Raw genomic sequence first — 27,119 nt, 5'->3', positions numbered from 1 at the left:
GACATCCTTACCCTTAACCAATACCTAAACCTAACCAGTCGTGTTTTAAAAGCAAATTCAATATGAAAAGCAATTTTTAGTAACCACATCATTTTGTGTTGCTTCTATCACTTTTGTTTTACTTTCACTTTAGTTTCAAGCATCCTCAGCTGGGCTTGAACCATGGTATATCAAGTTCAAAGTCCAACATTCTATCAGGTGAGCTACCACACAAGCTAATCATATTGGAATAAGTGTGTAAATGTAGGTGAGTCTGTAAATCAAGCATTAAAATGCATATATTTTTCAAAAAATTTGTTAGAGTAAAAGTGTGTCGATACCATAACATAGCAGTGTGTGAGTAACAGAGCAAAAAATAAGTGTTTATAAAGTCATAATCAGTCATTGTACTCATGATTTATGTGACAGTGAATAAAATCCACAGTTGTTGTAGTGCCTCTAGTGCTCATTTCACCAGGAATCTGCAGCAAATCATAGAAAGTGGCATGTAAATGTCAGTTTGCAAAAATGATGTCATAGTAACATTCATTCTATAAGACTAGGTTGCTAATTCCAGTTACATTCTTCAGTCAGTCAAGCTCAGTCAACATGAACACACCAGCATGCATAGTTATTACCAAGCTGGTGCAAACTTACTAATATCTTTACGATCATTCTTACAGACATTTTCCAAGACCATGTCATGTGTTTTTTTTTTTTTTTATGTCTACAAAAGGAACCAAATCTACTCAAATACTCTTTTGTGCCTATTCACTCTGTTTGATATTCTGCTTTATTCATGTGTCGCCTGCAGCTAAAAATCTATTCACACACACCTGCCCAAACTGAGATATGCCTATAATCATCATTCTTTTCTATTCTGCCCATTTACGCCTTTCTGACACCCTGTTATACACCCATCTTTGCAGTCGTATCAGTGTCATCATAAAAAACAACAACAGAGGGTTACTGGCACATATTATGTCCGTGCATAGTGTGTTTGCTCCATGAATGTAGAATGTATACATGACAAATTACACATTATCTACTGAATATGTATTACTAACAGCATCTGTGGTTAAAACAGCATCTGTGGTCAGGGTTGTGGAGTAACGGAATACATGTAACGTGATTACGTATTTAAAATACAAAATATATGTAACTATATTCCACTACAGTTACAATTTAAATCATTGGTAATTAGAATACAGTTACATTCAAAAAGTATTTTGATTACTGAAGAGATTACTTTGCATTTTATTGTCATTTGTTTCATTTAATATTTAGTCCTTTCAGATGGAAAACATTTATACATATAAATGATGCGATCCAAAGTGCATTTGAACAGCGGTGAAACACTTTCTTAAGATGTGTTACATTCATACGAGCAGACAGAGAAGTTTGGAGCAGAAGAAATCGAAATAAACTCGTCAGCTTTACGCTAAGCTAAAATTCTATTTCTAGCCATTTTACATGCACGTTATCAGGCACGATCATATTTCTTTATCAAGAAAATTCACATTAGATCATAATTTCTTTTTTTCTAGTAAGACCTTTGATATTAGGGCAAAAATCGTATTCTTGATAATAATTTTTGTATTGTTTTCTTGTAAACAAATATCTAAAAATCCTTAAAACAAGATCAATTTGATTGATCTGGTTTTAGAAACAACACTGCATAAGATATTTAGGTTTTTCAGAGGATGTATTTTTAACATGTGTATTTTGTCTTACTGTACTGGCAGAGTTTTTATAGTCAAAACAAGTGAAAAACTCTACCAGTGCTAAAGAAGTAATCCAAAGTATTTAGAATACGTTACTGACCTTGAGTACTCTAACGGAATACGTTACAAATTACATTTTACAGCATGTATTCTGTAATCTTTAGTGGAATACATTTCAAAAGTAACCCTCCCAACCCTGTCTGTGCTTAAAACAGCATCTTTTTTTTATTTTTATCAAAAGTTTTTATTGATTCCATATAATCATATAAAAAAATATAACAGAATATTTGGAATCACATGATATTATTTACAACCCTTCCTCCAGAACATTAAACACCCCACCCCACCACCCAACAAAAACAGATACCCCAGTGGTCAAATACAATTGACAAAGACACACAAACAAACAATAAAACAGAAGAAAATATTTAGAAATACATTTTAAAAAAGTATTTGTTCAAAAACAAAAAGGCTACAACATACACTTTTAAAACAACACGTCTCCCTCCACTGTCCCTCCCCAAGAGCCCTCCAAAAAAGCCAAATAGCTGCCCCACCTCCTGATGACCATATCCATGTTGCCTAGCCTTCTATATGACAACTCTTCCCAAGCTGCCACCCTGCCCATCTCCTCGCAACGCTCACGAAACGAGAGGGCTCCAGCTGACTTCCACCCTCTAAGGATAATCTGTCTGCCCACCATAACACCGGCCAGGATCCAATTCTTCATGTACTTATCTCCTACATCAATGACCGCCCCGTCACCCAAAATACAGAGCCTGGGGCAAAAGGATATCCGAGTACCCAATATGTCGGCCATAAAATTCTGGACCCTCATCCAGAACTCCTGTATCTTACGACACCCCCAAAAAACATGGGTGGTGTCTCCATCTTCTAAATGGCATCACCAACAGGTGGGTGTGTCCTTAAGACCAAGTCTATACAATTTAGAAGGGGTCCAATAAAATCTGTGTAGAATCTGAAATTGCATAAGGCGCATCCTTGCATCTCTAGATGCAGACTTGACGTTTTTAAGAATCCTAGCCCACACTCCCTCCTCCAAAAACAAATGATCTTTTGAGGGAATTTAAAGCTCTGTCCCCCAGACTCTGAATTAACAGGGAGTAATACACTGATGCCTCATGACCTTTTCCAAAAGCAGTAATCACCACTATCAGAGTATCTGCCGCACTAGGGGGGTGCGTGCCACTCCCAAAAACAGTGCAGAGTTGGTGGCGCAGCTGTAAATACTTATACAATTGAGATCTGGGGATCCCAAAATTTTGATCTCCACTCTCATATAGGTCACCGAGTGTATTAACCCCCCTCACAATCCAATCTGACCAACAGAAAGGGGACTTATTAATGCATAGTTTAGGGTTTTGCCATATGCTCGAGGCTACGTTTAAATAAATATCCGAATTAAAAACTCAAGACACTTTTGTCCATATTGAGTGTAAATGCAAAATAACAGAGTGTGACTTAACTTCTCTGATTAATTTGATTGAAAGGCTATGCAGAGGCGAGATAGGGGCAAGAGCTTCCTTTTCAATACAAAACCAGGGAGGGGCTCTCTCAGGTGGAAGTGACCAATGAGCCAAATGTCTGAGAGCGAATGCATAATAATAAAACTAAATCTTGGGTAGGCCTAACCCACCTTGTCAATTGGCCTATGTAACTTATTGAAATTTAACCTGGCACACTTACCATTCCAAATGGAGGACTTCGCTGTGCTATCAAATTGCTTGGAATAAGAGAGGGGGACATCTATAGGGAGAGATTGTAACAGGTAGTTGAATTTTGGAATACAATTCATTTTAATTACATTAACCTTCCCAATCATCAATAAGTGTAATGAAGCCCACCTGTCCACATCATTCGAAAACCTTTTTATTAAGGGATCAAAATGAACTCTGACTAAATCAGACAAATTTGCTGGGAATAAAATTCCCAAATACTTAATGCCCTGTTTGGGCCACTGGAAGACGCCCGGCTGGAAGGCCACTACTGGACAGTATGCTGTCAAAGCCAAAGCTTCGGATTTAGACCAATTGACTTTGTATCCTGAGAACTTGGAAAAGGAATTAATAATTCTGTGGAGGCAAGGCATAGATCTAGTGGGGTCGGAGATGAATAATAAAATATCATCTGCGTAAAGCAGAAGCTTATGCGCCACACCTCCCGCTGTCACCCCTGGAAAATCATCCTCCTTTCTTATCGTGGCTGCTAATGGTTCCAGGACAAGACAGAACAATAATGGGGAAAGAGGGCAACCCTGCCGAGTGCCGCTATTCAGAGTAAAATAATCTGAAATTAATCCATTTGTTTGTACCGCTGCTATGGGGTGTGTATAAAGTAACTTAATCCAACCAATAAATTTACTCCTGAACCCATACATTTCCAAAATCTTAAAGCCTTTTTGGTGTCAAGTGAGATGGCAGCGACCAGAGACTGATCATTCGCTACTGACCACATGATATTGATGAGACGCCTGATGTTATCAGAAGAGCTGCGGCCCCGAATAAACCCCACCTGATCTATACGTATAAGTGATGTCATAACTTTAGTTAATCGGTTAGCCAAAAATTTTGACAAAATTTTTACATCTAGTTGGATCAGGGAGATTGGACAGTAACTTTTACACTCACTTGGATCTTTGTCCTTTTTAAGAATCAGACTGATCCGGGCTTGTGTCATGGTTGGAGGAAGCTTTCCCTTCTTTAATGATTCAGTATAAATTTCTAACAAAATTGGAGCCAGTTCTGTAGCATAGGATCTAAAAAATTCTGCAGCAAAACCATCTGGCCCCGGAGCCTTGCTAGTAGGTAGAGACTTAATTACCTCGTCAACTCCTCCAAGGTTATCTCAGAATCAAGAGCGTTTTTTTGCTCAGTCTTCAGTTTAGGAAGATCTAATGGTTACACAAAGTTTCTATATCTTCATCAGTAGATGAAGATGTGGAATTATAAAGATCAAGATAGATCTCTTTAAAAGCATTATTAATATCAATGGCTGAGGTAAATATTTCACCACCAGCAGATTTCACTAAGGGAATCGTAGAAAAAGACTCTCTCTGCTTTATATATCTAGCCAAAAGCTTCCCTGCTTTGTCCCCCGACTCAAAGTATGACTGTCTTGCCTTGAATAACCAAAACTCCACTTTCTGCGATAAAATTGTATTATATCTGTATTTCAATCGGGTCAATTCTCTGAGGCCATCAGATGACATACGGCGCTTCAGCTCTGCCTCTGCGCTTTTAATATTTCCTTCCAACTCCACGAGTTCTTGTGCTTTGGATTTTTTTGATGAATGAATGATCCGACCCTAAGAACCGCCTTAAGTGCCTCCCAAGCCATGCCCACAGAGGATACCGAGGACCTGTTGGTCTCCATATAAACACTGATTTCAGTCTTTAACATTTGTTGGAAATCAGGATTTTGCAAAAGGGACACATTAAGGTGCCAGCTATATGATTTCTTTTTCTCTATATGTGGCAACACCTCTAAACTCACCAAGGCGTGATCCGAAACTAAGATATTTCCAATTGAGCAATCAACAACAGATGAAATGAGGGATTTGGATATTTAAAAAAAATCTATTCTAAAATAAATCTTATGGACTGATGAAAAAAATGTATAGTCTCTACCAGATGGGTTCAAAAGCCTCCAGATATCTGTAAGACCAAGATTTTTACACATCCTGTGAAGCATCAATGTTGCTGTAGGAGGCTTGCACACTTTTTCTTCAGTATGGTCAAGGTGGAGTGGTGGTGGTGTAGTGGACTAAAGCACTGAACTAGTAAGTGGAAGGTTGTTGGTTCAATCTTCACAGCCACCACCATTGTGTCCTTGAGCAAGGCATGTTGCTCCATGGGGGTTGTCCCTGTAATCAGGGCACTGTAAGTTGCTTTGGATAAAAGCATCTGCCAAATGCATAAATGTAAATCAATCATCAAAAGATTAAAGTCTCCTCCCAAAATTATATCATGAGAGGTGCCAGCAGCTTGCAACATCCCTTCAAGATCTATAAAAAAGCTCTGATCATCAGCGTTAGGTGTGTAAATATTAGCCAAAATCAGATTTTGCCCCTGAATTTCTGCTAAAACAATAATGACTCTTCCTAATTTATCATTAAACTGTTTGAAAAATTTGAATTGTAAATGTTTATTTACTAATATAATGACTCCCTTGCTCTTACTTGAGCCAGCACTAAAGGAAACACGTCCACCCAATATCTTCCCAAATTTTTCAGCTTTCTGCAGGGAAAGATGTGTTTCTTGAAGAAAGACTATATGTAATGTTGTTGGCTGCTGACAATGATGGAAATGATGAAGACGATGATGAGATGAAGAACCCAAGTGCAGTTTATTTACAAACGTGAACCAATAACCCTAACTACAAATGTTAAACATAAAACATAAACATGAACTTGACTAGAACCTGACTTGACTATGGTTTGACTTGACTTGACTACAGCTTACCAAACACATACCATCACATTCAATACTTGACAACCAGACAATGCAAACATGAGGGCTTAAATACAAGACATGGGAGAACATAAACCAATGAACAAACAGAACTCATAACAAGCTAATTAAACAATAACCCAATGAAAACATGACACAAGAACATGGAGGGAAAACAGAAATCACATGACAAGGGAAACAGGAACACATGACAAGAACCAGGAACTAGAATTTCAAAATAAAAGACATGAATCAACACAATACACATGACACTATATCATATTTCTTACATTTAAGAAAAGAAATAACCTTCCTTCTTTTTATGGGGTGCCCCAACCCATTCACATTCCACGTGGAGAGAGATAGTACACTCATATTCTATTTTGATATAATAGAAAATATATTGTGTGCCAAAAACAAAATTATGAAGACCACATTTCAACATTAATGCAACAATAAAACCCCAAACTTCCCCCCGAAAAAAACAAACAGAAAAAAGAAAAACGTGCGCATTAACCCCGCGCATCACAACGCCAACCGGCGTCAATCCCTCTAAACTCAATGAGTCCATGTATGCCTACGAGAGCCCCCGCGACAACTTTGCCGTCTGATTGCTCAACTTTGCCTCACAAATTTGTAAGCCAAAATTACATAACATCAAATATTTTGTAAAACAAACCCCAGCCAATAGGCAGAATAAAAACAAAGAACGTGTAGATTCATTCACAGAACTGTCTCAAAGGTGTGTTCCTTCACAAAACAAATTCCAGCCGATATAAAGCTGTTCAGTTTCCTTGGTCAGACAAACGAATCTTCAGTGAGCCAGCTGATGTGTGCAGCAGATGATGTAATCATTCCAATGTCCCACGAAAATACTCCACAAATCATACTCCAGCCAACAGGAGGCATAAGCACAAAGAACTGACAGATTCATCCATAACTGTCCTGAAGTAATGTTATTTAACAAAACAAGCTCCAACCGCTAGGCGGAACCAGCACAAAAGGAAATGAATCACGCATCCCGGTTCCTCGGATGGTCAAGAGTCAATTCACTCGGAGGCCGCATAAAAGTATATCCCATGATTTACACAGTCCACCAACTTTATAAAAGACATCCTTTGTGTGGGCATGTAGATATTTTGCGGTCATCCATAGTCTCTATTCTCAATTTGCCCGGGAACTTCAATATAAATGCAATCTTCCGTCAATGCAAAAGTTTCTTTAAGGAAAAGTGTTAATCCACAAAACAAAACAAACTCCAACCACTTGGCGGAGCCAACGCAAAAAGAAACAAAAATGGTGCCCAGCTTCCTCCAAAAGCCAGAGTATGTACAGTGAGTCAATCCACTCACAAGAAAAACACCCAATAGTTATTCACCCATTGTTTCAATAAAAGACATTGCCTGATTGGGACATGTAAATACTTTGCTGCCGTCCTTGGTGTTTAGCTGGCTGGAAACATCAGAGCAAAAGTGATCTTCCACTGATGTAAGAGTTTCTTGCATTCCTTAAACTGATCATGTTTCTCTCTTGTCAAGTTCGCAAATTCCGGGAACAAGAAAATATTGTAATTCTTCCAAGAAAGCTTTCCTTTGCTCCTCGCCTGGCACAACACGAGATCTTTATCGGATGATTTCAAAAATTTGGCCAGAATCGATTGGGGACTTCCTCCCTCAGCAAATCTGTAAGCTGGGACTCTGTGAGCTTGCTCGATTTCCAGCTTGTGGCCTGTTATGTCGAGCAGACTCGGGAAAAGCGGGAAAAAAAATTTCACCATATCTCTGCCCTCCTCATGCTCAGGAATTCCAACAATTCGAATGTTATTCCTGCGGCTTCTATTCTCAAGATCTTCAAGCTTTTCAAGAACACATTCCAAATCAACTTTGGTTGAGGGCAGATTAGTGACTAATTCCCTCTCCGAAGACTCCAAATAATCGATTTGTTTTTCAACATCTGTCACTCTTGTGACTAGCTCAGATAATTTTTTTCCATTGCCGTAATCGATCGACGTATAACAGCGAGATCCTCCAAGTCCGCAAGTACCTTCGTCAACATCACCGACATGTTGGACAGTTGACGCTGGATTCCTTCTCCCTCCGCGCTATCCAAATCGAGTCCCCGGTCCACAGGACTGTCTGGGCTTTCATCTTGAAACTGTAAGTGTCTTTTAATGTCTCCAGAGCCCGAGGATTTTGACTTCTTTGCCATGTTTACCTCGAACAGTAAATGTGTAACTGAGTGTATCGAATTTCACTGGATAATATCATGAAAATAATTAAAAAAATTAGCAAAGTGCGCAGAGCTGTCTCTCACATGTCTGCCCTTCGCATGCCGTCACCGTCTCCCAAAACAGCATCTTTTACTAATCTCATGTGAATTCTACTCATAGAATGAGGCATAAAGTAATTGATAACAATTTAAAGGTGCACTTAGTACTTTTTTTCCTCATTAAAAATGTTTTACTCCTAAAAAATTTTATTGGAATTTTAAAACGTATGTATAAAATCATGATAAATCACATGAGATGAAGACTCCACTTCACCTCATAAAGCCTGTTTTATTCTACATGGAGAAGATCCCCTCATGGGGGCTGCCATGTTAGGATCAGATGACCAAACGAATACTTAACACTTAACCTCAGTAACCGCCCTTTTACGGGGCAATTTCAATGTCATCTTTAACTGAAAACTATTGTGTTTGAATGATACTGCATCCATACCCCTAGGTGTCACTGTAAGTCCAAGACTACATGAACAAAACTTACTGAATGCAACCTTTAATGTCACATTAGTTAATGTTTTACATGTAGTCTTGTGCGTCCTCACATTTAAATGATCCTCTAAACGCCTCCCCCAGCGGTGTGGCCGGTGTTTGAATGTTCGCAAACAGTATACCTACCGTTGCTCAACTGTTTTGAACTTCTTTTTAGCTCTGAGCGAAAAATGAAGAAGAACTTTGCCATGAGTATGTTATTGTCACAGTCTGTCTCCCTCATTCTCTTCAAGGACTCTTATTTTGAAGTTTTCCACCGGACATAATTTCCCATAGTACACTGCCCTCATCACTTCCATCTGTTTCTTATTATCCTCACCTGTATTCTATTCCCTTATTAGTTCCTTTTGTATAAATATCCTCTAGATTTACCCACTCCTTTGTCAGTCCTTGAAATGTTACGTTGAGTTAATGAAGTGCTACTTTGTGTTTTTGAAGTGTTACGTTGTGTTGATGAAGTGTTTCCTTGTTGTGTTATTTTGTGATGTTTAGCATTATCGTTTGTTCCACTCTAGTGTTTGTTCCACTCCAGCATTTATAATTAAAAGATTGAAAGAATCTACTCATGTGTCTCCTCTCTTCCTCTTCCACTCCATGTACCCAACGTATAGAAGGACTGACCTACAAAGTATACGAATTTACTTACCTATTCCTCCCAATGTCCTCCTCACAAGACTCTCCGCGATTCCTCTAATCCTCCTCTCCTACAAGCCCAGACCGACAAAAGTCATGGAACTGACCGGTCCTTTAATGGAATTATTCCAACAAGACCTTCCTCTCCTGGATTACACTGTCAAATTCTGTCAACTCGTCACTTCCTCGGACCCCTACCTCTGTGCCATTTATGGAATGGGCCTAAACTTTCATCATCCCACAGCCCTTCTGCAAGTGGAAAATCTTCCCTTTTTAGAATTTGTCCGAGCCACACTGTCCCTACATCTCCACTCACCTCTAACGACCCACAAGGAAGATCCTCCTTCCAAGCCTTCCACGACTCCTCCTTCCACGCCTACCACGGTCAGCGAGCCAGTGCCCACGGCTCCGCCTTCCCTGGGTCCATCTCCCATGACTCCGCCTTCCATAGCTTTGCCCCCTGAGCCTTCCATGGCTTTGCCCCCTGAGCCTTCCATGGCTTTGCCCCACGAGCCTTCCACGGCTCTCTGCTCCGAGCCTTCCACGGCTCTCAGCCCCGAGCCTTCCACAGCTCCGCCCCTCGAGCCTTTCCTGGCCCTGCTTTCCACGGCTCCGCCTCCCTTGGCTCCGCCCTCAGAGTCTTCCATGGCTCCTCCCACTTCCCCAGTGGTTCTGCCTCCTGACCCAGTCCTTGCCCTGTGGCTGCCTCCCAGGCCTCCTGACCCATTCCTAGCCCTGTGGCTGCCTCCCAGGCCTCCTGACCCATTCCTATCCCTGTGGCCACCTCCCAGGCCTCCTGACCCATTCCTAGCCCTGTGGCTGCCTCCCAGGCCTCCTGACCCATTCCTAGCCCTGTGGCCGCCTCCCAGGCCTCCTGATCCATTCCCAGCCTGAAGCCGCCCCCTAGGCCTCCTGATCATCTTCCTTGGATCCTTCATCTTCTGCGTCATCATACCCTCCTCATCTGTCATTGGACGCCGGGGGTAATGTCACAGTCTGCCTCCCTCATTCTCTTTAAGGACTCTTATTTTGAAGTTTTTCCCCAGGCTTCATTTCCCATAGTGCACTGCCCTCATCACTTCTGTCTGTTTCTTATTATCCTCACCTACATTTACATTTACATTTACATTTATTCATTTGACAGACTCTTTTATCCAAAGCGACTTACAAAAGAGGAAAACATAAGTGAATCATCTTAAGGAGACAGTGGTATGAAAAGTGCTGTATTACAAAGTTTCACTAGCATCAGAATAGTATTCAAAACAGAATAAAGTGCAACAGGAATTTAAAAAAAAAGAAATTATTTTATTTTTTTATGACTGGTTAAGTGCTCATGGAAAAGATATGTTTTTAGTCATTTTTTGAAGACAGAGAGTGAGTCAGCTTCACGGATGGAGTTGGGAAGGTCGTTCCACCAACGTGGTATGATGAAGCTGATACGTGCATCAACAGCAGCCAGTGGAGAGAGACAAGGAGTGGGGTAACATGTGCTCTCTTTGGTTCATTAAAGACCAGACGTGCTGCTGCATTCTGGATCATTTGCAGGGGTCTAATTGCACATGCAGGGAGGCCTGCAATGAGAGTGTTACAGTAGTCCAGTCTAGTTATGACAAGTGACTGGACAAGCAGTTGTGTGGCATGTTCAGAAAGGAAGGGTCTTATCTTCCTGATATTGTAGAGTATAAATTTACATGATCTTGCGGTCTTTGAGATGTTGTCTGTAAAATTTAGTCTGTTGTCGATGGTTACCCCTAGATTTCTGACTGTTTTGGAAGGCGTTACTGTAGTTGCACCCAGCTGCATGGTGATGTTGTGTTGAACAGCAGGGATGGCTGGAAAGACAAGGAGTTCAGTCTTGGCTGGGTTGAGTTGCAGGTGGTGTTCCTTCATCCAGGCCGAGATGTCTGCCAGACAGGCAGAAATTCGAGCAGTCACTGTGTCACCAGTCACCTGTATTCTATTCCCTCATTAGTTCCTTTTGTATAAATATCCTCTAGTTTTACCCACTCCTTTGTCAGTTCTTGAAGTGTTACGTTGTGTTGATGAAGTGTTTCCTTGTTTTGTTATTTTGTGATGTTTAGTATTATCATTTGTTCCACTCTAGTGTTTGTTTCACTCTAGCGTTTATAATTAAAAGATTGAAAGAATCTACTCCTGCATCTCCTCTCTACCTCTTCCACTCCACGTACCCAACGTGACCATTATGGCCTTTAGAATTAAGGATATTTTTGCTGCCGTACCTTTAAGATCTCTTTGCATGTGAAATGAGTAACATCAGTCTGCTGCTTTCACATGGGCTGCGATTTTGTGGTTTGGCATAGTTTGCGCTGCCCCATCCAATAATAACTGTATGAGAAACCAGCAATAAGGCCAAAGTATATATGTTGTTACATCTCACACACAGTGTGTGTGATGCAAATTTTGTTTAAGCACAGTATACGGGTACTGTTCGAAAGCAGCCCAGTTTTTCTAGATATGTGGACAATTCATGTCTGTGTGAGACGTCTGCTCATGGGCCTGGCACTGACTGTACTAAAGAGTATCACAAAGCAGTCCTAGTGCTGAATGTTGAATGCATCTTTACGGTCAAAAGAGTATTCTCTGAAAGTTTAGAGTGCTCAAACCTCCACAAAATGTAACAGCACATGGGAAGTGCAGCCTAGCATTTACATTAAAACAAGTTCACAAAACAATCCATGCTGAAATGTACCACTGTTAGGTTTGGATTAAAATGATCTGGGACATTTTAAACTTTTGCTAGTCTTTCTTAAAGCTGGCTATACACTAGCTGATTTTTCCAATGATTTTCAGGTGTTAGCATCATTAGCATAATCACTGGCCAGGCAGAGGGAGACAGAGCGCCCATTAACACCTCTCAGTGGGAGGTTTTAATCACTTGACTGTCTGGACTCCCAGCTGAGTTAATGCCTTGAAACATGCTTGAAATTATCACTGGCTGTGGGTGGGGCGGGAACATGCCACCAAGGCAGTGACCAATGAGTGCAGCAATTCATGTATAAAGTGTTTTTTGCCGGAGGATGGAAGACATTTTTTTATATTGCTCTTTGGAGTCAACAAGTATGTTTGTATGATATCTCATATGTCACATCATGACAGACCATTAAAAGAAAAAAAAGTGGTCAGAGATTGCTGCCGAACTCAATCTACATGGTAAGGAACCGTTTAAATATACAATAAGAATTATGAGTAGCTAGGTAGTAATTAATATTTATACTACTGCTGCAGTGATAAGGAACAGAACAAAGTCAAAGGCAGTCATTAAGTGTGACACCTTCCCTCCGTTTTTAATCGGTAAATGTGACAGGCTCACTGACTAGGAGAGCAAGATTAGTGAAAACATCTTGGTTACTGTCATAACCTCCATTCCCTGATGGAGGGAACGAGATGTTGTGGCGATGTAGTGACACTAGGGTCGCTCTTGGGAGCCCCAAACACCTCTGATCTTTGAGAAAAGGCCAATGAGAATTGGCGAGTGGAATTTGCATGCCACTCCCCCGGACATATGGGTATAAAAGGAGCTGGCTCGCAACCACTCATTCAGGTTTTGTGCCAAGGAGCCGAGACAAGGTCCCAGACATTCCAGCAGGTAGTACAGCGTTGTGGCAAGGGGGACACAACGTCTCGTTCCCTCCATCTGGGAACGGAGGTTACGACAGTAACCAAGACATTCCCCTTCTGTCACTCACTCGATGTTGTGTCGACATAGTGACACTAGGGGTCCCTATGCCAAAACGCCACAACAGCTGAACTGTGTTACATGAACTGCAGATGCAGGTGCAATCAAGCTGCTGCGTGCATAATAGCAGGTGCATCAGTCTGCACGTAGACTCCCCCAATGCCCCAAAAGACATCATGTAGTTCCCCACACCCCTGAGGGGGGGGAGTGACGTAACTAGCATGGGAGCAGACAGCCATGGCCTTTTCTATCGATGTTTTCTCTCCACAGAGTATTAGATTCGGCTAGGGCCATCTAACGCTATTATTCGTGCCAGGGAAGGTGTTCTTTTCCTTTCCTATTCTTTCAGGGGGAAAAGACCCCACGGAGACCACATCCTGCCCGACGGGGAGGTAACTTGTGGCAATACATCACGTGAGGCACGGTGGTAGGTCCTGCCTCGAAGGGGAGGAGCTCTACAAACACAGTGACCAGGGGCAGGGAGAGCTCTGCCCAAGGGAGACGCAGGTCTGCTGACAGGGAGACCGTACTACGGAAAATACATCACAGGGGGTTACCGGAGTAACCGGCACCTGTGGAGCACCTATCGAAGTACAGGGCATATTAGCACATGTACTGTGTCAGGCTGCGAATTCCTCCGCAGAATTTATGAGCTAAAGGGCTAGGGAGGAAGGACATCCAGGGTTCACGGGTTCGTGAACTCGCATGGGAGAAGAGCACACGTCTTTGCCTCACGGAGGGGAAAGGCGCTGTACGCAAGTGATACACCGAGCCAGCTGTTCCGTATGTGGAGGGGGACAGCCGCCCCTCCAGCCTCTCCTGCAGGAAGGAAAGCACTCACCCGACTGTGCATCTCTGGGGGTCTTCGCCTCGGAAAGAACTCCAACTCGCGAACAAATGCCACTTCAGGGCATGAAGCTGCCTCGTAGAGGGAGCCCTGGCCTGAGTGATCGTGTCTATCACTGCTGGTGGCAGGCCACTTAGGTCTTCCACGTCCCGTCCAAGGGCCAGACGTGGAGGTTCCAGAGGTCTGGGCACGGGTGCCAGATGGTGCCCTCAGGGGAATTTGCCAGGGAGGTGCTGTCGCGAGGAGCGTAAGGTGACTTGCTCCTCGTCCTGCCTGACCTTGCACAGGGTCTGTGCAAGTAGGCTTACTGGGGGGAACATGTATTTGCGCAGCCCCCGGGGTCAGCTGTGTGCCAGCGCATCTGTCCCAAGGGGGGCTCCCATCAGGGAATACCAGAGCGGGCAGTGGGAGGATTCCCGGGAAGCAAACAGGTCCACCTGTGCTTTACCGAATCAACTCCAAATCAGCTGGACCACCTGGGGGTGGAGTCTCCACTCTCTGCTGAGCGTCACCTGCCATGACAGAGCATCCACTGTGGCGTTGAGGCTGCCCGGGATGTGAGTGGCCTGCATCGACCTCAGTCGTTGCTGACTCCAGAGGAGGAGATGGCGGGTGAGTTGCGACATGCAACGAGAACGTAAGCCACCTTGGCAATTCATATACGCTACCGTCGCTGTGTTGTCCGTCCGGACCAACACGTGCTTGCCCCGGATCAATGGTAATTGCCTCCGCAGAGCGAGTTGAACAGCCAGCAACTTGAGGCAGTTGATGTGCCAACACAGCTGAGATCCTGTCCAGGAGCCAGCGGCTGCGTGCCCATTGCACACGGCACCCCAGCCTAACTTGGAGGTGTGTGTCGTGACCACGATGTGCCTGGATACTTGCTGTAGGGGGACTCCTGCCTGCAGAAACGCAAGGTCTGTCCAAGGGCTGAACAACTGGTGGCAGACTGGCGTGATAGCCATGCAATGTGTGCCATGGCACCATGCCCATCTCGGGACTCGAGTCTGAAGCCAGTGCTGAAGCGGTATCATAAGCATCAACCCGAGCGGTGTGACCACCGCCGAAGATGCCATATGCCCCAGGAGCCTCTGAAAGTGTTTCAGTGGAACCGCTGTCCTCCGCCTGAATGACTTCAGGCAGTTCAGCACCGACTGCGTGTGCTCGCTTGTGAGGCGCACTATCATCGAGACCGAGTCTAACTCCATGCCGAGAAAAGAGATGCTCTGAACTGGGGAGAGCTTGCTCTTTTCCCAGTTGACCCGAAGCCCTAGATGACTGAGGTGCATGAGCACCAGGTCCCTGTGTGCACACAGCAACTCTCGAGAGTGTGCTAGTATCAGCCAGTCATTGAGGTAGTTGAGTATGCGGACGCCTACTTCCCTTAACGGGGCAAGAGCTGCCTCTGCGACCTTCGTGAAGACACAAGGGGACAGGGACAGGCCGAAGGGAAGGACCTTGTACTAATACGCCCAGCCGTCGAAAGCAAACCGTAGGAAGGGTCTGTGTCGAGGTAAAACTGAGACGTGAAAATAGCCATCCTTCAAGTCTACCGCCGTGAACCAATCTTGACGCCGGATGCACGCCAAAATGCGCTACTGCATCAGCATCTTGAACGGGAGTCTGTGTAAGGCCGGTTCAGAACTCGCAGGTCCAAGATTGGCTGCAACAGCCTTTCTTTGGCACGATGAAGTAAGGGCTGTAGAACCTTTCCTCATCTCGGCTGGTGGGACAGGCTCTATCGTGCCCTTACGCAGAAGGGTCATGACCTCCGCACGCAGGATGGCGGCGTTCTCGCCCTGCACCGAGGTGCAGCAGACGCCGCTGAACCGGGGCGGGCGCCTGGCGAACTGAATCACGTAGCTGAGTCGGATGGTCCTGGCCAGCCACCATGATGGGTTGGAAAGCATTAGCCATGTGTCCAAGCTCCGGGCAAGGGGCACTAAGGGGACAATCGCGTCTGATGTACCTGGAGGTGGGGCCTTGCGGCAGGAGGGAGCAGGAAATGCCACGTCGAGGAGCCTCGCTTCATCCCGAGGTGGCTGCGCTGAGGGGAACCTTGCAGCACTTACCTTGCTCCACGTACCTGGCATAGGGCAGGTCAACAACTGAGGAGAAGGGCCTTTTGGGCCATCCTCGAGACTCATTACAACCGGCTGGCCGGAGGTGTGGGTGTGGTGTGGCCGGGCATGCGAAGGTGGGGGGGCCACGTTCGCGGGGCCCTGGCTGCGAGTGTTTGGTGTCCAGTCGCCGTGATGATGGCGGTTGTAAACACCAGCTGTGTGACCCAAGGAGTGAGGAAACCGCTCTTTTTTTTGAAAATGTGGGTACCAAAGCCCGTTTGGGGTGCGGCGAACACAAAACAAAAAGGAACATAAGATTTACCTCCTGGCCCTCCACCGGGGGACAGAGTGGTCTGGATACCAGCTCCATGGTTCAAGCGGATGTCTCCCTCCCTGGGTCGTCCGTCTCAGGGGCGCTTAGGAGCCTTCTGGGTCCTCGTGCCAGGTCGTGAGGCGGGGGGCATCAGCTTCCTGCGGGGGGCTCTACGCTGGGGCCGAGGACTGGGCTCGGGCTGTGGCAGAGCCGCCTGGGCTTTCGCCACTGCAGGGGGATGCCCTCGGCGAGCAGACGGGGTACGGGATCTTGAGCCGCGTCAGGGCAAGATATGCTGTATTGCTTCCATCTGCTTCTTCACCACTGAGAACTGCTGGGCAAAGTCCTCGACGGTGTCGCTGAATAGGCCGATCTGGGAGATGGGCACGTTGAGAAAGCGAACCTTGTCGGCATCCCTCATCTCGACCAGATTCAGCCATAGGTGGCGCTCCTGGACCACCAAGGTGGACATCGCCTGCCTGAGTGCTCGCGCTGTGACCTTCGTCACTGAGCGCAGCTCCTGAATCACATCGGGATCGGGACTACCCACGTGCAGTTCTTTCAGTGCCTTGGCCTGGTGGACTTGCAGGAGGGCCATGGCATGCAGGGTGGAGGTGGCCTGTCCAGCAGCACTGTAGGCTTTGGTCGAAAGAGATGATGTAGTCCTAAAGGGCCTGGAGGGGAGCGCTGGGCAATCCCACCAGGTGGCAGTGTTTTGCGGGCACAGATGCACAGGTTCGGGTTCGGGCAGAAAAAGGTGTCCTCCACGACCTCGTCTGCTCGTCGTGCACTTCCGGGAAGAAAGGCCGTGAGCGGCGCCCCAAACACAGGAACCAATCATCTAGCCGTGAGGACTCAGGGGAGGGTGGAGGGTTCCAGTCCAACCCAACACTCGCGGCGGCCCGGGATTGCATGGCGGTCAGCTCTGCATCGGATTCAGATTGGGCGGGCAGACCCAAAGGTGGCAGCCCAGTCAAGTCCTCGGCTTCCGACATCGCCAGCGCGCTCTCCGATGCAGCGATCAAGGACTCATCCTGCTCATGAGCCCCGAAAGAGACGATAAGCTGGCCATGAGGCGAGCTGGTCTCATCTCGGAACTTGACGAGGGCAAATGAGCATGCTGGGGAACGGGAGGACCACGGGTATTTACCCGGCGAGACCACGCCCATTGGAATCCCCAAATCACCTTCAGCACTAGCCGGGCCAGCCTCGTACCTGTAGGTAGAAGGACCAGCGTGGGGGGCGACAGGAGTGGCTTTCCCCTGGAGGAAGGAAAGCTACGACCGCAACATTTCCATGGTCATGTTCTCGCAATGAGAACACAGACCATCCATGAATGCTGCTCAGACACGTAAGGCAGCACCCATGGCCATCAGAGGCGGAGACATAACAAGCGCATCCAGGAATCACACATAGACGCTCCTTACTCTTATTGTTAGTTCTTCTAGTGTTGTTACCATGTGAATGTGGACAGTCATGTGTTAATGTATTCATCTACCTGACATCAGTAAATTGCAGAAGTTCGAAATTATATGTTTATGCAGCATAGTTTTAATGAAGGGAGGGAGAAGGAAGGTTTTCATAATAGTTTTCACAGTGTTTTAAACTCTTTTATCTCAAAATATTAAGAAGAATTAAATTTTTATGATATTATGAATGTTGACAAAATGCTCAAAACAACATCTGGCATCCATCTCACTAGATCTGAAGTTTGGCTTATACCTAACGCCACATCCAGATCAAAACCATCTGTCTCCAACATGTACCTTGGTTAGCGCAGTAAATTCCAGCACTGCTGATGTAATTATTAAGACACGATTTCTACAAAAGTGTGAGTGAAGAGCAATTAGCACTCAGTTGTCTCATGGTAATCATGGCCTAAAGGCAGAAAGCCATAATTAACAAGCTGTAGAATCACAGCCTCCAGGGTCTTCACTCAGGAGGAGGTCAGTTTCTCTGTACAGAGGAAGCTATTGTGCTGACAGAGCCATGGCCGGATGTGGTATGTATGTGGGTTTGGTGTGTTAGGGAGGTGCTGAGTGTTGAATATTAAAAAAAAAAAAAAAAAAAAAAATGAAGTCACAAGTACTTGCTTTGTGTTACGCTAACAGCTAAATTTACATATTGCAGTCTTATTTCATAACCATGTCTAAGTGTAAGAATGCAAATAACCATTTGAAAATACACTTTAATAATGATTTGTTTAGAAGGCTTGTTTAGAAACGAACTGAACCAAATGCAATGAATGGAAGGTGTTTTTTTTGTTTTGTTTTGTTTTTTTGTATCCTGGTAAAAAAAACCAAACAAACAAAAAAAAACTGATTAAGCCAGCCTTAGGTGGTTTGCCAGTCTTGGCTGGTTTAAGCTGGATTAGCTGGTCTACCATCCTGGCCAAGCTGGTGTTAAGTTGGTTTAGCTGGTCGACCAGCTGGTGTCACAGACTGACCAACTGACAAGTCCTCAAACCCCTCTAAAACCATCAAACTTGATCAGCTTTACCAGTGGAAACTAGCAAACCACTTTAGGCTGGTTTAAGCTGTTTCAACAGGGATGTACCATCTAAAAAGTCTAGTCCCTGCTGGATCGAGCTGGTTACAGTGGTTTTTGAAGCTGGTTTTTGAAATATTTTAGATGGTTTGCTGCTGATTGTGGCTTGTCTGTAACCAGCATGGTCAAGATGGTCTACCAGGTCAAAGCCATCTATTAGTCCAGCTAATCAACCATATACACCAGCTTGGACCAGCTAAAACCCTGTAAAACCATCTACCACCTTAAGGCCTGGATTTTCCAAAGTGTATTCGAATTTGGGATGTTTCTAGAAACTTGCTTTAAATACATAGTTGTAAGTCTACCTTACCTGGATGGACACATCACTGTATGATCCTCCAATCACGCCAGAGATGGCCAAAGGCAACTCGTCCGGTACAGGATTTGACCCGTCTGGACAGATGAACCCTGGCTGATGCACTTTAGTGAGAGAAGCTCTCACAAACTCCAGTGACTGCTCAAGTGCATACGTGTCTTTAGAACAAGTGTCCAGTATATGGGCTCCCAGCTTCAAGCCGGGCAGGATGCGGTTGTCCTGGTTAATCTCGTCCAGTGCCAGCAACATGGCCTCCAGCCTTTGGATCCCCCGTTCTTCATTTATCTTTCCACAGTCCTCCATCCCTTCACCCTTCTCGTGCACTGGAAACAGTCCTCCGATCACCAGGTCTCCATCTATGATGATCTCCCGCTTTGAGCCGGCAAGGGTTGGAGTGTACCTGGGGCTTGTTAGGGCCAGGGGCATTAACAGAAACAGGAACCAAGCTGACGTAGGGGCCAGGGCGAGAGGCCCTGCCATAACTCCAGCCATAACTCCAGCCATGTCAGGGTTTATGAGAGTTGAAGAGCCCTTGTAAATACCATTTGTGGTTTACTTGGTAGAAATATTTGCAGTTGTTTGTGGACACATCTCGGTATCTTCTCTGCACCTGAAAAATAGATATGAATTTCATTGAATCTTACATTGATTTAAGAGCTCAGCGCACAACATAAAAAAAAAACTATGTTTTCAATGATGGATACATCTGATAATAGCCTGCAGTAAACATAGAAAGCACCAAGTCACATATTACATAATAAATTGAACTTGCATAAGGCCTTGTAGTTGCATTGAGGAGGTGGGCAGGTCTAGATATAGCAATTCAGCCTGACTGAACTCGGCATCTGAGAGGTGAGGCCGTCTTTTCTAGCTTCGTTAATTTTGACACAGTACATCAATAACTCTTTGTGACTGACTACATAATATTCTCAAGGTGTCAAAGGTGATGGATATCATCTTTTGGCTAATGAAAAAATACAACCTAAGGGAAGAAGATGAAAAGATGAAATGATAAATAATTTCAGCTGATAGAGGAATCTTTCTCAACTATTTATCACATAGGCTGGAAGAGCTTTCAACCAAACTGATTAATTCCAGACTATCTAAACCTTCTCTTGTCTAGTACACAGTTGTGATAATATTTATGTGACATTATTATATATGTTTTCATCCATTACGCATTCTAAAATTCTTTAGATGATATACAGTATATGCTTTAAGAACATTTTATACATTGGTGGGCCCACATTTGACTTCTTTAATGCAGTTGTATTTATGATTTGCATTAATTATATCTTAAGAATTAAATGGATGAAACTGGTTCTGTGATGGCCCAACTCGTCCGATATATCTTGAATTTCCTGTCTCTCCTGGGACTTATAAATGGTTTATTTTTCAAAAAGAAGAAGTGAAACTTGGGTATAAATTGATCTGTTCATTATAAGGTGAGAGCAGTCTTCAAGTTTCCTTGTCTCTTGTTTTTTCCCCCCTAATTATTCCCAAACATCAGTATTAAGAGATAACTAGTTGTTTACATTTTTGAAGAAAATATGAGTGGTGGTTGACCATGCAGAACTCTACCTGGTCTCATAGAATCACCTTACTATACCTACATTTTTGCAGAATTATTTTTATGAGGCTTGTTGGATGTATTGCAGCAATTTTCTGGAGAAATAAACACTAGAGGATCGCAACATGAAGGACACGTGAAACAAAAGTTTAATAGAAGCACCACAAAAATGGCTTGGTTGCTTCAGCAATTGCATTTTTCAACTCACATTTGCTTTTATGAAACTATCGGTTAAGTTATGGTTTAAGGTTTAGTGTAAAGAGGTGGGTTTTGTGTATTTAAAGCTTGATATAGCATTAACCTTAAAAACCTCAACTGTTTGGGAGAACATTTAACACACTTTAAAGGAATATCACGGGTTCAGTACAATTTAGATTCAATTCACAGCATTTGTGGCATAATGTTGATACCACAAAAATTCATTTTAACCTGTCCCTCCTTTACTTTAAGAAAAACAAAAATCAAGGTTACAGTGAGGCACTTAAAATGGAAGTGAATGGGGCCATTTTTATTAGGATTTAAAGCAGAAATGTGAAGCATATAATTTTATTAAAGCACTTATATTAATTTTTCTGTTAAAACTCAAGTATTATTTGTGCTATAAAGTTGTTTAAATTGTCATTTTTACAGTCGTTTTAGGGTTTGTTGACATTACATCGTCATGGCAACTAAACTGTAAAATTGGCTATAACTTTACAAAGTAAAGGTTAGTAAACTATTTTATCACCCTGAAATCATGGTAACACGCATATTGTTTATGTCCTGTGGCTATACTTTTGAAATAGTGAGTATTTTAATGTTTATGGATTGGCCCCATTCACTTCCATTGTGCCTCGCTCTAACACAGCTTTTTGCTTTTTTTAAAGGAAAGGAGGCAAGTCAGAATACATTTTTGTGGTAATCAATATTATACCACAAATGCTATAATTGAGCAAAATATGTATTGAACCCGGAATATTCCTTTAACCACACAGTGGACATCTTACTGCGAAACATGTAATGAACCACGTATTGTCATTTTGCAAAAAAGTTGTCACAGTCACATAATTTTAACGAGATCAGGCTAACAAAACTCTGTGCCATGATGCTAGGGTGCTGTGGGTGGTTGTCAGGGCATTGCTATGCAGTTACTAAAGTTTTCCTGAGTTTTTTTTTTATCACATTGCTATGTTGCTCTAAGTGGTTGCTAGGGCATTGCTAGGTAGTTGCTAGGGTTCCCTGGGGGGTTGTTAGGTTGTTAGGCCAAGTGAAAAGAGCCATGTCTATATGAAATGCTTGTCTCTATATATGGCTTGGGTCCAGTCTACAGTGCAAATGAGGGATGAGTTACATATCAAAGTTGAACACTTTAGGTTAGGAGTAAAATTGTGAGTAAAAGTATTAGTGATGCTTGTCTTAGCAAGCGCCACTAATTATAAAATGTAACATACTGTATGCTTCCCTGAAGTGGTGTGACTTTTTCCCTCCTAGCTTATCATTTTCACTGTTTGACTTGATTCTTTTTTCCTTTAAATGACAAGTCACTAGCCTGTTTATCATCTTCTGAATGTAAGTCCTATATAGCAATGATTATAAAGTATAAGTTGCATTGCCAAACAGGGTCATTAATATGTAGTTTAAATGCTAATATTGTACCATGTTATTGCCTTAGACATGCTGATGAATAAGATGACTTGATGTGAAAATGTAATCTTCTCTTGAGACACCTAAAAACAGAAGCCTCTGGGCACTGGGAGCTTCACCTCTAACTTTTCAAAAATGCCATATGAGATTTAATTTCAGATAAAGCACTTAGGTTCCTTGTGTTTCCCCTCCTGTACCCTCCCTGCTGGCGTTATGAGGCAACATCTTCACGTTTATTAGGGCCCTTTTCCTTCTGTAACCATGGAAACAAAACCAAAAAATGGGTGGACTGGGGTGGCAAGACAGTGTGATAAAGACGTGTACGTGCATTCTAATTAATGCAAGATCTGTTATCATATGCAAATTAAAACAAAGTAGAGGATTAAATCAAGTCAACAAAGTCGATGCTTTCTAAAGTTGAGACTCTATAAAACTGCATTGTTGAAAGACCAGGGACATTGAAACTGAGAAAAAATGGGCATTAAAAGTGTGTCTTACAAGGGATCCTGAGATCAGATTAATAAAGGCATTTTCTTATGTACTGTAAAATGCTGTCTCCTACACTGCGAAAATTGGGAATAACTATTATCTAAAATATCTATTTCTAGTTGATCTAACCCTTAAAATGTACTGTTGTTGGTGCAACTTAGGTGTTATCAGGTCTTAATGTGTCTCAAATTCACCAACAACATCTAGAGCCTTTGACCAAAACTAAAAAAACTAAAATGAAAAAAAATTAATGATATTAAAATCTAATCATGGCTTTTCCCTCTCCACTGGAACAGATGGAAACAATGGGAGCCCTCTGCTCCCTGGACAAGGAAGACAAATCAAGGTAATGGACTGTCCATAATGAACTGAGGTCTGGAGATTAGGACAGGAAAAATTATAGGTTTGAAATCTATCTCACTTGAATAATGAACAGAAAAGTTTAAGACTACATAGTACCGACTATGTTTCATGTATAACCGGTCCTGCTCGACCCACTCCAAGTGGAGGCTAAAGGCTACAGCCCCTAGCATCTGTCGCTAGTGCACCTCTTGAGACCAGGGGAGTGAGGTTTACACATACCACACAGCTATCACATACCAGCTGGCTCCCGTTACACACCCCCCTAAACCTCACTCCCATCCAGGTCACATCACCAGTGTAACCGGTCCTGCTCGACCCGCTCCAAACGGGTTTTGCTTCATCTTAAACTATTTATTTGTAATGACACATTACAATTGGTTGTTTAAACACCTTTGAAGACTCAATTTATTTTGAGCCTGCAGTAAGAAAGTCATTTGTTCACTTCATCATGGTCTAAAATACTTTTAAACGTATCTCAACTTTTGATGATGCTAAACTTATTTGGGCGCTGCCCTGTAGGATTAATGATAACATGAATACATAAATCGTAAAGGAAATCTACATTTTATTCTTGACAACATGCAATAAAACTAGTGCTCACATGTGATATGAGAATAAACCTTTTTCTAGGTTAGAGCCTGATAATTGTGATTAATGGGCTTAATTCTATTGTGTATTTTCAGTGTAATTTAATTGCGTAGGGCACTACACCCGTCTCATCTAGACTCATGAACCCCAGGCTACTTTGGACATTAAAATCCATAGATAAATATCCAAGAAATCAAGCCATGTCATGCTGGAATTCAGAAGTTGAGCTTGCGGGTTGGTTAGTTCCCTTGATCTGCTCATTTAGGCAGCATTTATGTGTATACTGAGAAACCAGCTGGAGTTTAACCAGTCTGGGCTCACCATCATTTTAAAATATGGCTGCTAAGAAGTTATATGATTCAGTCAAATAAGTTGAAATGAAATAATTCAGTACTTGTCCTGTGGTGTGACATATCTCAGTCTAAATATATTTTGTTATTAGTATTTGATAAAATACTGGTTTTAAGGACATCAAAATCTACATAACACTAGGTAATATTATTCCCACACATGCACACGCAATTAAAGCAGTCCTATTTCCTTTGGTTTCATTGATAACTTCTGGAGCACAGCCAGACCAGTTGAATGGCTCAGTAAGTTTGCCAAGGACGAAAGCATTCACAGGCATGGAGCAAATTAACTATGAGATGTTTATCAAAGCATATCCAATCAGTTTCCCTCGATGAGTTGCTAAGGATGCTTTACACTATTCAAAATGCCAGTGAATGAACTGAATAAAGGGTGTTAAGTTTTACAAGAACTTCTCATGGCAACTTGGTGGATGGGAAAATGACATAAACGGATGAATGGCAAAGTTGAAAAGGTGTTCAAACACTCAAAAAATATTTTAGCCTATTTTTTAAGATTTACAAACTTTTCCATCAAACAAAATTCCATCAAATTGAATTATTTAATGTTTAACCAAATTAAATGAATAAAACTTAAAATAATTATTTTGTTTATTAATATATTAATATATATTATTATTTAAAAGTAGAATATTATTACATTGAAATAAATCTTTTTTCTTTCTTTTTTTTAAGTGAAGAGCATATTGTTTTTAAGGTGGTATGATTAAAATGACTTTACTTGCTTCAAAGTCATTTTATTGACTGTAAACAGTTTGAATGTTTGCCTGATAGACATTAGTGTGCATCACACCTCATTGCGCAGAAAAATAACACATCAACAGGGTTGGGGTGTATTTAAAATACAAAATATAAGTAACTGTATTCCACTACAGTTACAATTTAAATAATTTGTAATTAGAATATAGTTACATCAAAAAGTATTTTGATTACTGAAGAGATTACTTTGCATTTTATTGTCATTTGTTTAATTGAATATTTAGTCTATTCAGTTTGAAAACATTTATACATATAAATGATGCGATCCAAAGTGCATTTGAACAGCGGTGAAACACTTTCTTATGATATGTTACATTCATGCGAGCAGACAGAGAAGTAAGTTTGAAGTAAGTTTGGAGCAGAAGAAATAGAAATAAACCTTTGTGTAAAATATCAGCTTTACGCTAAGCTAAAATGCTATTTCTAGCCATTTTACATGCACGTTACCAGGCACGATCATATTTTTTTATCAAGAAAATTCACATTGGATCATAATTTCTTTTTTCTAGTAAGACCTTTGATATTAGGGCAAAAATTGTATTCTTGATAATAATTTTTGTATTGTTTTCCTGTAAAAATATCTAAAAACCCTTAAAACAAGATCAATTTAACTGATCTTGTTTTAGAAACAACACTGCATAAGATATTTAGGTTTTTCAGTCTTACTGTAGTGGCAGAGTTTTTATAGTCAAAACAAGTGAAAAAATCTACCAGTGCTGAAGAAGTAATCCAAAATATTTAGAATACGTTACTGACCTTGAGTAATCTAACGGAATACGATACAAATTACATTTTACAGCATGTATTCTGTAGTAGTGGAATACATTTAAAAAGTAACCCTCCCAACCCTGCACATCAACCCCAAGAGGAAATGATTCAACAAGTCTGAAAGGTCAGAAAATGTGTCTGAAATGTAATGAAGCAATCACATGCTCATTCTGGGTAAAATCTACCCAAAATATTGAAGGTAGAACCTGGGATTATAGAGCAACATTATTACTGGAATTTAAAACCTGACGAACTGTTAAGTCACATGAAACAATATATAATTCTAGTCCTAAAGATGTAACATAATAAAAAATTAAAAAGAATTTTTAGAAATGCTTAAGAAATGCCAAAGCATCCGTGCACTCACGCGATAAGGCAATTCTCAAGCACTAGGTGCGCCTATTGTTGCCTGCAGTAATTCGTATCATTCAGTAATAAATGTTTCCATTTGGTAGTACAGACAGCCAGTCCATCATGCAAATTATGTTAAAAGTTGTTTTTTATAGCCAAAGTGTATCATAGGTGTGCGTGCATCTTGTGCATGTTAATGCATGCTTACTTACCTGTGAAGAATTGATCTCGCAGAAATTCAACACCTTGTGCAACTTGTTCAGAGATGCGAATTACCTGCTTTGAAACAGTCGGTGAGAAATTAGCGTCCATTCATAATGTCCCCACAGGTGATGGTGCTCGCTCGAGATGCCTCGCAGGTGTACACGCGTTGGGTGTTTTTGGATTTGTCCATGGTGCTGAAACAAATATCCGAAGAAGCACACGAAGTGATAAGGAGAAGGAGGTGGAGGAAGATCTTACCTGTGCTGTGCACAGCGGGATTTAGTAATGACTGCGTTCTCATTAATGGCCACTTACTTAAACACACACCCAAACACCTTCTTCAGGACTCCAAGTACACTTTAATGGTCGGTCCGGTCCTCTATCTTCAATCCCAGGGTTTTGTGAGAGCCCAAGAGTTCAGTCCAAACACCTGCTGCCATCGCGAGAGGTTTAATAAACTCAAACTGAATCTCTACGCCTTGTCGCTTCGGTTCTCCCAGTCACGACTTTCCAAATCTCCCTTATTGAAACTTGAGAGATTTTATTGAGCAATATTGCCCAGACGTATGAAGTGGCGCCTCATAAACAAACTGTGAGTCCTTCAGTCAAGATTTGATAATTCGATTTCAAATTATTTAATTGGTTTTTAATGTGCTCAGGGTCCGAGCTACGTCCA

At 42.4% G+C, this 27,119-nt stretch overlaps 1 protein-coding gene across 4 annotated transcripts in view; it reads right to left on the bottom strand.

Annotated features, from left to right (window-relative positions):
• The window catches only part of LOC127428310 (metabotropic glutamate receptor 2-like), a 63,271-nt gene extending 36,152 nt beyond the window's left edge, over positions 1 to 27,119 (bottom strand). The window contains exons 1-4 of one of the 4 annotated variants that reach the window (XM_051676604.1): positions 26,759 to 27,119; positions 26,452 to 26,637; positions 19,355 to 19,970; positions 3,411 to 3,470 (exon numbers count right to left, since the gene is read on the bottom strand). In XM_051676604.1, coding sequence (XP_051532564.1) covers positions 3,411 to 3,470; positions 19,355 to 19,864 — 570 coding nt within the window. In that variant the 5' untranslated portion in view covers positions 19,865 to 19,970; positions 26,452 to 26,637; positions 26,759 to 27,119. Of the gene's footprint in view, positions 1 to 3,410; positions 3,471 to 19,354; positions 19,971 to 26,451 lie in introns of all 4 variants that reach the window. The other 3 variants (XM_051676601.1, XM_051676602.1, XM_051676605.1) reach the window with 3 other exon arrangements.

The sequence above is a fragment of the Myxocyprinus asiaticus genome, chromosome 37, assembly GCF_019703515.2.
Source record: "Myxocyprinus asiaticus isolate MX2 ecotype Aquarium Trade chromosome 37, UBuf_Myxa_2, whole genome shotgun sequence".
NCBI classification, from domain to species: Eukaryota; Metazoa; Chordata; class Actinopteri; order Cypriniformes; family Catostomidae; genus Myxocyprinus; species Myxocyprinus asiaticus.
Note: the sequence above shows the minus strand (reverse complement) of the source record. Positions and strands in the feature narration are given on the sequence as shown.